Source organism: Solanum lycopersicum, chromosome 4 (genome assembly GCF_036512215.1).
Source record: "Solanum lycopersicum chromosome 4, SLM_r2.1".
NCBI classification, from domain to species: domain Eukaryota; kingdom Viridiplantae; phylum Streptophyta; class Magnoliopsida; order Solanales; family Solanaceae; genus Solanum; species Solanum lycopersicum.
The window spans coordinates 48,201,327-48,215,103 of record NC_090803.1 but is presented as its reverse complement, the minus strand read 5'-3'; the positions used below and the strand labels follow the sequence as shown (position 1 = coordinate 48,215,103).

The following is a 13,777-nucleotide window of genomic DNA, read 5'->3' as shown; positions in this document are numbered from 1 at the left end:
TATTCGTAAAATTCCAATTTAGACTAAAATTAATATTCTTTTTTTGGTCAATTATCTTGGGTATTGATAGTGTTAGTGGTCCATTGTAACAACAATTACAGTTATATATAAGTTAATGGTTTTACCATCTAACTATTACTAGTATTTTCTTAAAAAATTTAGGGCTTTTTGTATTACAATCGTGATAAGTTTACCCCTGTAACTGTAGTTATTTTTCATGTTAATTTTATGCTTGTTTTTCCCTTTAAAAGTACTTGTTTTTGTCCTGGTAATTTTATGCCTTTAAATTTTAATTATAGTTTTTTTTCATTTGACTTTACAGGCATCCAGAGATATGGCTTTAACTATAGTGACACTTCAATTTCATTATGGGGGTTGTTTTGTATCGGATTCTACTTTAAGGTATGCCAATTGAATAACTAGTGTTGAAAAGATTAATATAGATGTAGATGAGTTGCATATTATGTTGTAGCATTAGAATTGTGTGTTGAAAATGTTGAGACATTTGGATGTAGAGTCAACAAGAAGGGTATTTTTTACATGTTAAATACTGATCACGATGTTCTAAAAATTCTTAATGGTTTGAAGGCTGCTGATTTTGTTGATGTATATGTTGTACATCCCATTAGTATACCTTTAGTTCTTGAGGAGATACTTGAATTGCCTAGACACTAATACTGATGTGTCCTCATCTCCACAAAAATATATTGCTGATATGTCCTCCTTCCCACATAAAAATAGGGCCGATTTCTCATCATCCCCACAAATAGATTGGGTTGATGTGTCTTCATCTCAACCATTTACTGAAAAAGAAAATATGGATTTAAACCAAAACCAGTCCCCTTTAATTGAAGAGCAGCCCCCTTTAGTTGAAGAACAAGATCCTGCTCCTAGAGTTGAAGAACATTTTTATTCTGATTCACTCTATGATGTTGATGAAAATATTGATGATTTGAGTGATCAGGATGAGGACTTTCTTCAAGCTAGACAGTTTAACATTCAAGAACAAGTTAAAGAGAAGACTGATAGAGTAAATCTAGATGAGATACCATCTGGTCCTGTAGGTATAGATGTTGGTGTTGAAGACATTTATAAGGAGAGAAGGGATAGATTTGAAGGGAATTTGGGTGGTGATGACCCTTTTTTTGATAGCTCGGATCTTTGTAGTGACACTAGTGAAGATGAAGGGAACCTGTTGGGGATGATGAAGTGGTAGATACAACACCTAGGAAGGAAAGTAAAAAGTTCTACTTTGATCCAACTGCTAAAAAGGTTTGTTTTCAACTGTATGTGGTATTCATGAATAACATTGAGTTCAAGGAGGCACTGCAAACTTACTCTATTAAGAAGGGTGTTAATATTAAGTTGAAACCTAATGAGAAGGAAAGGGTAAGGGCACATTGTAAGAAAAAAGGTTGTCCTTGGCATATTCTTGGAAGTATTGATGGTAACATTGGAAACTTTAGTGTTAAAACATATTTTTCAGTTCACAAGTGTTTTAAAAGAACAAGAAACAAACTGTGTAACTCCATTTGGATTAGTAAACATTACAAAGAGAGGATTATGAGTGAGCCTACCATCAAACTACATTAGATTCAATATTAGATACAAAAGGAGTATAATTTGTATGTTAGTAAAACAAGTTGTAGAAAGGCAAAACTGAGAGTTATGAATGAACATATGGGAGATTTTAGAGAGGAGTTTTCTAGGTTGTATGATTATGCTGAGCAATTAAAGAACACAAATCCTGGAACTACTGTATCTGTTAGGACATCCAAGAACACAATTCCAGGAAAAGAGGTGTTTATGAGCATTTATATTTGTCTTGGTTCCTCAAAAAGTAGTTGGAAAGAAGGGTGTACAAGGATCATTGGTTTAGATGGTGCATTTCTTAAAGGTGTATGTAAAGGTGAACTGTTAGCTTGCATTTGCAAAGATGGAAATAATCACATGTACCCTATAGCATGGGCAATAGTTGATAAAGAAACCAAGGAGACATGGTCTTGGTTTCTCAAGTTCATCAGACATGATTTGGAGCTTAAAAAAGTGAAGGACTAACAGTGATGTATGATATGCAGAAGGTATTACTATATTATTGGTTAAATTTATTCTTTAATTTTTGGAGTATTTGATATTTAACATTGTTGTATTCAAATGTTCTTTTTTGACAGGGTAATCATCTTGCACTTATTGATGTATTGCGAATGCTTAAATCAGATGGTGTGGTAGGCATATATGGGCAAACTGGAAGAAAGACAGGAGGGGAAAAGAAAGGAGAAGAAAATTTTGGCAGGTTGCTAGAGCACCATTTGAGGTACTTTTACAGTCCAAACTTGATGTTTAAGTGAGTAAGGAGAAGACATTATAGAAGTACTGTTAAATTATAACAAGGAAGCATGGTGTAGGGAATATTTTAAAGTACATAGCAAGTGTGATGTGGTTGAGAACAACATGTGTGAGACTTTCAACAGTTGAATTGTATATGCTAGGTTCAAAACAATAATCACTATGCTAGTGGAAATAAAAGTCAAAGTTATAGAAAGAATGATTTAAATGAGAGAATTTTTAGAAAGATGGATTACTGATGTATCAGCTATGGCTATGGATATTCTTAGAAAAAATGCTGAAATTGCAGATAATTGTAAGGTTTTGTTTAATGGTGATCTTGGCTTGGAGATTCATGATCCACCATATAAACATGTTGTTGACCTAAAAAAGAAGGTGTGTAGTTGTAGTCATGGCAATTAAAGGAAATTCTTTGTGGTCATGCACTTACAACAATTCATTTTTATGATTGGGTTGTTGAGTCATTTGTTGACTACTGGTACAAGAAAGAAACGTACCTAAAAGCATATAACAAATTTATTCAACCTATGACAAACATGAAGATGTAGCCAAAAAGTGATAGACCAGCCATTGAACCACTTGAAATAACATCCATGCTAGGAAGACCACGAAAAAATAGGTGAAAAGATAATGATGAGCCAGTTAAGAAGAAGTTTGGAAAGACTACAAGGAAGGGAAGAAAAATGAAATGTTCCGTGTGTAAGACTTTTAGACATAACAAGAAAGGATGTCCAACTCTGGTAAGTTGAGTTTTCATGTCTCTTTGTTATTGAATTTTACTCTTGGTAAGTTGTGCTTTAATATCTCTATGCTTGTAGAAAAATGTTGCCGCTGGAACAAGTGATGCAAGTGATAGAACTTCAAATGTTGCTATTGGAACTTCATGTGCAGGTCCAAGTGAAAGTCCAAGGGAAGTTCCATGTGCAGGTCAAAGTGCAGGTCCAAGGGCAGTTCCAAGGGCAGGTCCAAGTGGTCCAAGGGAAGTTCCATGTGCAGATCCAAGTGTAGGTTCTAGGGCAGTTCTAAGTGAAGGTCCAAGGGAAGTTCCATGTGCAAGTCCTAGGGCAGTTCCAAGTGAAGTTGCAAGGGAAGTTCCATGTGCAGGTCCAAGGGAAGTTCCAAGTTTCACTCAACAATCAACTTCTAGTGCAACTAGCCAAAAAAGAAAAACTGACACAGCTTTGAGAGGAGATGCATCTCTTGCCTATGAGAAACCAAGACAAAACAAGAGAAGACAACTGGTTATGGTCTCTTATTTGGATCAGGTGGCAGTGTAACAGAGAGAGTATGTATTTTATCATTTAAACACATTAGATTGTTTTAATTGATATTAGTTCATCTCTGGGTTAAGATTTGTTATTTTCTCAGTCTGAAAATACTGATAGGGTATTACACAGTGCTACATTGACAAGTTCAACTTCTACCAATATTGATCTTGGTTACAAACTCAAAGGACTAAGGTGGAAGGGAAGAGCTGCAATTACTCAAAGGCAGCTACGAGAGGAAAGTTACAGAAGCACTCAAGGCACTCAAGGCACACATTAGATTTCACTTTATTTAGCTTAATGAAATGATCCCAACTAACTTTATTTTGATTAATGATTTGATCTCAACTGTTTTATATATGAATTTGTGTTAAGTTGCTATTGGGAAGACTTTGTTTTTCTTGTAAGAATTTGTGCTTGAATGAAGTTAGTCAGATTTCTGACGTAAATGCAATCAATTTCATTATCAAATAACACATAGTACAAATCAATATATCTTAAATATAACAACTACAAACCAAATAACAACAATAACAATAACAGTGATATCAATTCTAGTGTTTGATCCTTGTCTTCCTTGCGTTCGTTGTTTTCTATGTGTTCCTTGTCTTTCTTGTCTTCCTTGTTTTGCTTCCTTGAACTCATTTATGAATTATTGATGTTGTATTGTTCATTAGTATCAGCCCATCAGAAGAATTCACACCCATTACCGGATGAATATTTTTGGCAGCCCCAAAACATTCATCCAGGATTAGTTGGTGTTCTTGATGTCTTTATTTCAGCATATATTCCACAGTAGCAACATCGAACTGTCATCGTGAAAACCAACAAAATATAATAGAATCAAACAAAAAAAAAGACACGAGTAGATTGAAGGAAAAAATAAAAGACGCTAAAAATAAAAGAGCAATTTTTTTATACAGACAAGATTGAGAAAAAAAGAAAGAAAAAAGCTCAAAAAGGCATTAACAATGGTGTTGAGTGAATTAAAGAAGAAGAAATAGCCTTTAAAGGTCAAAATATGACCATTAGTGCCTTTTCAAGGCGTCTCACTCTCTTCCTTCAACTGAATCACACTCTATATGTGGGTTAATTCCACATAGGATGCCACATTAAAAAAAGTGTTTAAAATGTTGGTTTTGGATAAGTTCAGGGGTTCATATGACAAAAGGATAAGTATGAGTATCTATAATACAATTCGATACAAGTATGAGGATCCACCAGACTATTCTGCCAATTTATTATATAAAGAAATTAGTTCATATTGTAACTTTCTGGACTAATTTTTATTTTAAGAAATGTTAATGGATTAGTTGTACTTTGGGGGATTCTTTACATAACAGGAAAAAGACAAATGAGATGAGAGGTCCATGACTAATTTTATATGACACTTTAATTAGTCCTCCAAGTTTGAATTGTTTTTAATTTTCTTCTTGCTTAGGCGATTGATAATTCACTAAATTAAATTAATTTGAATTTGTATCGATATAAACTGATAAAAGGAGTAAAGTGTTTGATGTAATTTGAGCAATATCAACCGTATTTAGCTTGATTTTTTGGATAAATATTTTAATATTTGATTATGTCGTTTTTCCGGCTTATTAGAATTTGAAATTTTGGGAATTATTTTTCTTAGTTATATTAAATAAAATGAAATTCAATAATTTGGGGGATGATTACTGGCTTCAATTAGCTGATTTTTGACATGTGAGTTCTCCAATTGATGGGTAAATCAATTTTTTTAAAATGAAAAGTAACATTTATTTTTGTAAAAAATTATAGTGACCTCTTGAGATCAGTATTTGTAAAAAAAAAAAAAAAGATCAACCATGATGCTAGATTTTTTTCCACCGAAAAATGAATATGAAAAGTATAAACAAAAAACCGAAGTCTTAAGCAACAAACATGGTCTAATAATTGTTGACATATATATCCTACCACGCATAATTCGATCTGATACGTGTAATTTTAAAAATAGATCTCTCACTGTTAATTTATTATATTTTTCTGTCCTTAATTACTTATTCACTTTTGAATTAACACACCTATTAAGAAATGATATTGACATGACGAGTTTATCATTTTACTCATATTAATTATGTAGTTGATCAATTAAAATTTTACTAAGATTTTCAAGAAGTTGTCTTTTTCAAAATAATTAATTGAAGGTACAAATTATGATAGTAATTTTTTTCTTCTTTGTTTAAATAAATAAGTAATTAGAGATAACTAGAAAAAAAAAAGGTGAATAGTTAATTAAAGACAAATGGAGTATCAACCAATATAATACCAACATCCGTTTCTTAATTATACAAAAGAAGGTTCATTAAACCAATCATCTCATCCTGAAGTGCTCCTATTTTATTGGTGAAGAAGGAAGATGAACAATGCACATGTTCATCAAACTGTATATAGCTGGACAAAATCCCAGCCCATACCAACCAAGTATATATTGCCTCACTGAGTAGATATTTTTTGAACCCTGATAAAGTTGGGGTGTCAGCGAGATGGTTATCGGTTAAAATTATAATTAAATTAATTTAATTGGTTTTAAAATTAGTAAAATCAAATTAATTATGTTTATAGGTTGATTGTTATCAGTGTCAGTTTGATTTATTCGGTTATTTAGTTATTAATTATATACTAAAATAAAAGAAACAGTTCATTCAAAACGTAAAAGAAATAGTTGTAATCAATTCAAAATAAAAAATAGTTAAAATGATTGATATTACAAAAATTTCGATAATTGAATTTACTATGAATAAAACTTCAAAAAATATTTTGACCTAGAAAAAGAAAAAGTGACAGTCTTATAAAGAATTATCATAGGCACTCATATAATAAAATTCAATAACATACATGTTCTCGCATTGGACATTTTTGCATTCATTATAAGTAAATTATAAACAAATTTCGATGAAAACATATATAAAATTTTTAAGATTATTTATAAAAATAATATATTATGTATTCATAATAATAAATATATGTATATGATTTCTCTGTTCCATTATTTCATCGATTTTTTCAAATAAAATCATAACCAAGCAAATAATATCGATATTTATAAAAAATAAAATCAAACTCAAATTAAATCAATTTATTAATTAGTTTAGTATAACTTTTTTTAATTTAAATTTGTTTTTATTCTAATCGTGAACAGCACCGATAACGATATGAACTTCAAATTATAAATAGATATATAAAGCCTAAGTTGTGAACAAATTAAACACGATGCAAGTTGGACCAGAAAGAGGAAGGAAGCAAAACATAACTGTTATTAAATTGTCAATCATCTTAATAATTCAAGTAGATCCATAATTAACAGCATTGATTTGGAATTATGTGATTTGAAACAAGTTGGCAGCAAATGGTTGAATATATTTATCTATAAATATTACTATTAATTAATACTAATAAGTATTGATAATTATTTAAATTATGTATATGCAGCTACGCATATAACTAGGAGTCCGGAGTCTAAATGTATAAAATATTAATAAAAATTTCAAAAACGATATATAAATTACTGTCTCTGCAGCGATTTTGCAAAATGTGATTTTTTTTTTAAAAAAAAATGAAATCGCTACCTAGGCAGCGATTTTTAAAATAAAAAGAAAAAACTTTTTTAAATGTGGGCAGCGATTTCAAATATATATATATATATATATATATATATATATATATATATATATATATATATATATATATATATATATATATATATATATATATATATATATATATATATATATTAAATTGCTGCCTAGGCAGCAATCTTTTTTTTTAAAAAAAATATTTAGAAAATTTTTAAAAATCGCTGCATAGGCAGCGATTTTTTAAAAATAAAAAAAATTATAAAATTTTTAAATCGCTGCCTACATAGCGATTTTATAAAAAAAAATATTTTTTTAAATATGCAAATCGATGCGTAGGCAGCGATTTAAAAAAAGAATATTTTTTTGGAAATCGCTGCCTTGTCAGCGACTTCCACATTTTCAATTTTTTTTTAAATAGCTGCTTAGGTAGCGATTTTCCTTATTTAAAAAAAATTATAAATTATAAATCTCTGCCTAGGAAGCAATTTTTTAAATAAAAATTTTAAAATCGCTGCCTAGGTAGCGATTTAATTTTTTTTTTAAAAAAATTCACATTTTGCAAAATCTCTGTAGCGATTTTACTTTTTCCGGTGGAGTAAATCGATGTTGATGCAACGATTTTGCCGTTTTGGTTAATATAAAATTTTAAATACCATTTTGAAATTTTGTTAATATTTTGTACCCTTTAGGAGGCTTCGGACTCATATAACTAGGGGGTTAATGAGACTATCCGGGGGGTTATTTTTTAAAAATTATATCATCTTAATCTTTTGGATGTTTATAATGTATAATTAAAATTATACTTTTTAAAACCTTCTCAATTATATTGGTTTTTCTTCGGTATCAATACCGGTCGGCTAATTTTCGTTTTTTTTTTATTTTTAAAGTATTGACTTAAAATATACTATTATTAAAATATTTCTTTCGCAAATATGTTTGTGAAGAAGCGCTTCAGTTCTTCCCCAAGATGTCAAGAATATAAAACCTTGTTGTGGTATTGCTTAATCTTAAACATTTAATATGAATGTTTGCATATGTTTAGGTGTATATTGTTTGATAAATTATCTAATATAATATCATTGAATTTTAAATCTAATTAATTAAAGAATAAAAAGTAAAGACCGGAAGTCGTTTAATTACTACTCAGTAGACCTAGAAGCTATGTTATATTTATATTTGAAAATTGTTATAAACTTGTTTATTTATTAAATTTAGCATATAGTTATGCCTATAATATTTAAAAACATGTGAGGTTATTCAGTTAGATTCAGAAAATTTTTAATTTTTTCATAAACTAAAAAGACCGTTCCAATTGTCCGGAATGACTATACACTTAAATAAAATTCTTTTATTGAAAAAATAACATATATTGGTTTGATTATGTTAGATTAGTCGATATATAGTTTTTTTTTCTACACCCCTACATATAACTAGTAAGAGTGATTTTGAGAGGTTCATGTAATTTTAGCTAATACTTTCTTTGTTCACTTTTATTTGTTATGTTGTGCTTTTCAAAAGTTAATTTTACTAATTTTGAAAGATAAATTAGATTACATTAATTTGATAGTTTAAACAAAAAATTGAATATTTAAAAACTATATAAAAAGTACTATAAATTGCAATTTTTTGTAGATGAATATGATTAAAAAATACACATTAAAATGTTCTTCAAATTATTTGTTATTTGACTCTAGAAATAAAAATCATGACAATTTAAAATAGACAAAGAGTACTAATTTAACATTATAAAGCGTGTATATATATATATATACACACAAGATAATAAAAATTAAGCATTTATTCTGTTTTTAACATTTACTCAGCTCAATGTCATCTCACATTTTGATGATCCTCCCATTTTCGAACAAAGTCAGAGAAAACATATACGCAACATACGAAATAATGATATAATATGAGACGCCAAATTAGAATTTTATATTTATAAATTCTAAATTTTATAATGATGAACGCATGGAGTAATTCTCAATTGATTGTACCTTTTAAATAAAATTCTTAATATAATATAGGTATATTAATTAAACAAAAAATCACCTAAATTTCAATAAATTAAATCTGTATTCAGATTTCTCACTCCGCACCCCAATACTTAAATACTTAATGGATATTGTATATTTCAATACTTATATGGACTACTTGTATAGAATAGACATAGTGCTTTGTTTTTCAACAAACCAATGCAACAAATTGCAGGCACGTTGACATTAGAATATCATGGGGTAGTGTGTACCCCATCGAAGTAGTAGGCGTACTATTTAATTTCGTTCCGTGATTAGTTAACGATAATTATTTAATTTATACTAAAAATATTTGTTTTAGAGGTGAAAAATATTTTTTAATGATTTTTTTTAAAGTTTATAGTAATATTAGATTAGATGATAATTAATAACGTCTGTAAAAAATTTCTTAATGTTCTTTGGCATATTTGTTATGCTCGAAAAAATCGGATTTTATTGTAATACTTTCTCCGTCTCATTTTATATGTCATCCCTTTTTATAAATAGTTGAATCACAATACTTATCATTTTATAAAACTTATGCATAAATTATCATATTTTGCCTATTATATCCTTGATAGGTTAATTAATTAATCTCGAAAATATATTCATCATTTATTATTAAGTAAATTTTAAAAAAAATATTAAATAAAAATAAAATGATAAAATTATATTATTTCTTAATGTCGAATAAAAAGATACCTATAAAATGAGAACGAAAGAAACTCCCAATTAACCTAACACAATTTTTTTTATAAATAAATAATAACCTAAAATGAAAAACTTTTTTTCCCCATTGCGTCTATATAAACCACATTCCAAGCATTAATAATTTGCCTCACTTGCAAAACTCCTTCTTCTTCCTTCATCACTCTCTCTCTATTAATTACTAATTCTCCAAATCATGGCCTCCGCCATGACTTGCTCAGCTGCCGAGCTCTTCCCTCATCTCGGCAGCTCAGCAAATGCCACAGCGGCCGCAGAATTCATCTGCAGCCGCTTCTCAGCTGTCTCAGAGTACCTCACAAACACCACCTACGCGGTGGACACCACATACCTCCTCTTCTCGGCTTACCTCGTCTTCGCCATGCAATTGGGATTTGCCATGTTGTGCGCGGGCTCTGTCCGCGCCAAAAACACGATGAATATAATGCTTACAAACGTGCTTGATGCTGCTGCTGGTGGATTGTCTTATTATCTCTTTGGTTTTGCCTTTGCCTTTGGAGCTCCTTCTAATGGTTTCATTGGAAAACATTTTTTTGGATTAAAAGAGTTTCCTTCACAAGCTTTTGACTATAGCTATTTTCTTTATCAATGGGCCTTTGCCATAGCTGCTGCAGGTATATATTAATTTCAATTTTCATGTTAGCTTGCCTTGGGAAAGAAAAAAAAATTATTTCTCGATTCATTTTAATTGTCCTGCCATACTTTTGGAAAGTCTGTTTGACTAATTTCTAAAATTAAATTTGATTACGTTAGTTAAATATTTTAAATAAAAATTTAAATATTTAAAATCTATACGAAAAATACTATAAATTATAATTTTTTTATATTAATATGATGAAAAAATTATATCATAAGATGCTAATTAAATTTTTATGATTTGACCAAAAAAAGAAATTTATGACAATTAAAAGTAGAGGAGTAATTTAATTTTAGTAGATGCCAATTAACTGAACTCTCTATGCCTAGTAACTGCTAATAGATGTTAAATTTAATTTGGACAAATTACTCTCACTTTTACTTAATTAGATTATAATTAGACTTCATATCCAACAAACAAACAATGAAATATAATTAGACTTAGCATATCCAACAAACATACAATGAAATATATTAGACTTAGCATATCTAATAAACAAACAATGATTGTGTGACTATTTCATGGCATTATTTCTATTAATTGATGTTTAGTATTTCTTTCATTTTTTTAGTTGTATTTTTCGATTGTCAATTAAATTGATTTTTAAAGTTAAATTAAATTATATTAGTTTGATATTTTAAATTAAAAGAATCAAATATACAAAAATTATACAAAAAATAGTACAAGTTACAATTCTTTTATATTAATAAAATAAAAAGTATATTGTAACAACATACTGAATCCTACTTATTTAACGAAAACTTCAGAAAAATGTGTTATTTTATGATCTTAAATTCAATACGTAATCAAATCACATCACATAAATTGGGATATATGATATTATTTGAGAAAATGAAATCTGTTACCATTTTAAAATGTGAATAGAAGAAAATGATTATTTCAAATCTATCTACGGTAAAAATGAAAATCTATATAAAAAATCATAAGTATGAAAAAAAACACATTTCTCTTAGTATTCTTTTTTGGTTAACAATGTATTTATTGATTCTTCTCATCCACTTGTTCCTTATATGACCTAAGCCAAAAAAATTTATTTATTATTTATTTATTTTGAAATTTATAGGTATCACAAGTGGGTCCATAGCTGAAAGAACACAATTTGTGGCTTATCTCATTTACTCTTCATTTTTGACCGGTTTTGTGTACCCAATTGTCTCACATTGGTTCTGGTCCGGTGATGGTTGGGCCAGTGCATCAAAAACCGATGGTAACTTATTATTCGGTTCGGGTGTTATCGATTTTGCCGGGTCCGGTGTTGTTCATATGGTTGGTGGCATTGCCGGTCTATGGGGCGCTTTCATCGAAGGACCACGAATCGGTCGGTTTGATCGGTCCGGTCGGTCTGTTGCCCTAAGAGGCCATAGTGCCTCATTAGTTGTATTAGGTACTTTTTTACTATGGTTCGGTTGGTACGGATTTAATCCTGGTTCATTCTTAACTATTCTTAAATCATACGATCATACCATAAGAGGTACTTATTATGGTCAGTGGAGCGCGATCGGTAGGACAGCTGTCACGACTACATTGGCTGGTTGTACCGCCGCTCTGACAACTTTGTTTTGTAAGAGGCTTTTAGTGGGACATTGGAATGTAGTTGATGTATGTAACGGTTTACTAGGTGGATTTGCAGCAATCACGTCAGGTTGTGCAGTTGTTGAGCCATGGGCAGCTATAGTTTGTGGATTTATCGCAGCTTGGGTTTTAATTGGATTTAACGCATTGGCAGCTAAATTAAAATACGACGATCCATTAGAAGCAGCACAACTTCATGGTGGTTGCGGTTCATGGGGGATAATATTTACTGGATTATTCGCGAAAAAAGAATATGTCAACGAAGTATATCCAGGATTTCCTAATAGACCATATGGATTGTTTATGGGAGGTGGTGGAAAACTATTAGGTGCACAAGTAATTCAAGTTGTTGTGATTATTGGATGGGTGAGTGTCACAATGGGACCATTGTTTTATTTGTTACATAAGTTTAAGCTATTGAGGATATCGCGAGACGATGAAACAGCAGGGATGGATTTAACAAGACATGGAGGATTTGCATATATATATCATGATGAAGATGAAGGTTCATCTATGCCTGGATTTAAAATGACAAGAGTTGAACCGACTAATACTTCTACACCTGATCATCAAAATAGATCTGTTAATGTGGTTGTATAACAAATAAATAAATAAATAAAAATGTTACTATATAGAATGGTCACCTTATAATTAAGGAAACGTCAAATCTCAAAGTGCTTTAATAATGTGATATTATTGGTTTCTTGATAGACTATATATATATATATGCCAAATATTTTTGACCAAAAAAAAAAGGATTGTACTTATTTTAGCTTTATGACTTTATTGTATGGTGTCTTCTTGTTTGTTTGTTTATTTATTTGAAGAGTTATCTGTATTGTTCTAAAGATGTAAATAAATAGATTATTAATTACCTGGTCTTTAGACACTTATGACGCCCAATTATGTTCCCAAAATCTATTATCTTGTCCAATGCTAATTTTTTGTAAACATAATGAGATTTGTTGAGCATGTGGGCAACTAGATACCAAGCTCTTGTCTAATAAAAGATAATAGAAATATCTAAGTCTGGTCGATATCCTATTTGAGCTCAACTTTTCCTTCTATCAATTAAATCGTCATGATTGTAACACCATTATTAAAAAAAAAAAAAACTGAAATTTCATTTTAGTTGATCTTGTCCCATTAGCCAAGATTGACTCATTGCTACTACTACAAATTTATTTTCTTGCAAGAATTCTTCATTTCAAGGTTCGTTATATTTTGGGTATTAATTAAGCTTGTAATTTGCATATCCCTGAGCAAGACGTACTACATCCTACATTTCATTAGTCTTTTTGTCAACACCACATGCAAAAAAGAAGAATCATATATCATATGAGCTCCAGGACAAAAATAAGAGTTAAAATAATTATTACAATGGTCATACTGACCATCACATATATTACAAATAATCTACTCAAAAGATTGGAGAGGTGTGCACAATTTATTCTCAAAAAATATTATGACACTGTTGCCACATATGGGATTCTCCACAAATCAAACATAGATCACCAAAATAAGGACAACAGTTGACAAATCATCCTTTCAAGATGCCATGTCAAGAATAATAACAAAATATCAAACTAAAAATAA

The 13,777-nt window shown here is 29.8% G+C and overlaps 1 protein-coding gene and 1 long non-coding RNA gene across 2 annotated transcripts; both read left to right on the top strand.

Moving 5' to 3' along the window:
- The first annotated feature begins 275 nt into the window (after positions 1–275).
- LOC112941367 (uncharacterized) lies at positions 276–3,086 on the top strand. The gene is made up of 2 exons (XR_011220710.1): positions 276–2,081; positions 2,172–3,086. It is a non-coding gene; the product is annotated as an uncharacterized lncRNA (long non-coding RNA).
- A 6,991-nt stretch (positions 3,087–10,077) lies between these two features.
- AMT1-2 (ammonium transporter) lies at positions 10,078–12,936 on the top strand. Its single transcript, NM_001247324.2, has 2 exons — positions 10,078–10,565; positions 11,673–12,936. Exons 1-2 carry the CDS (start codon positions 10,130–10,132, stop codon positions 12,779–12,781), a joined length of 1,545 nt encoding a protein of 514 aa, NP_001234253.2. The 5' UTR covers positions 10,078–10,129; the 3' UTR covers positions 12,782–12,936.
- The last annotated feature ends 841 nt before the right edge of the window (positions 12,937–13,777 follow it).

What these genes read in the sequence shown, in the direction of transcription:
- AMT1-2 (NM_001247324.2), top strand. Translation starts at nt 10,130, where the DNA reads ATGGCCTCCGCCATGACTTGCTCAGCTGCCGAGCTCTTCCCTCATCTC. An exon ending in CTTTGCCATAGCTGCTGCAG is followed by an intron (nt 10,566 to 11,672) that starts GTATATATTAAT and finishes TGAAATTTATAG; the next exon opens with GTATCACAAGTGGGTCCATA.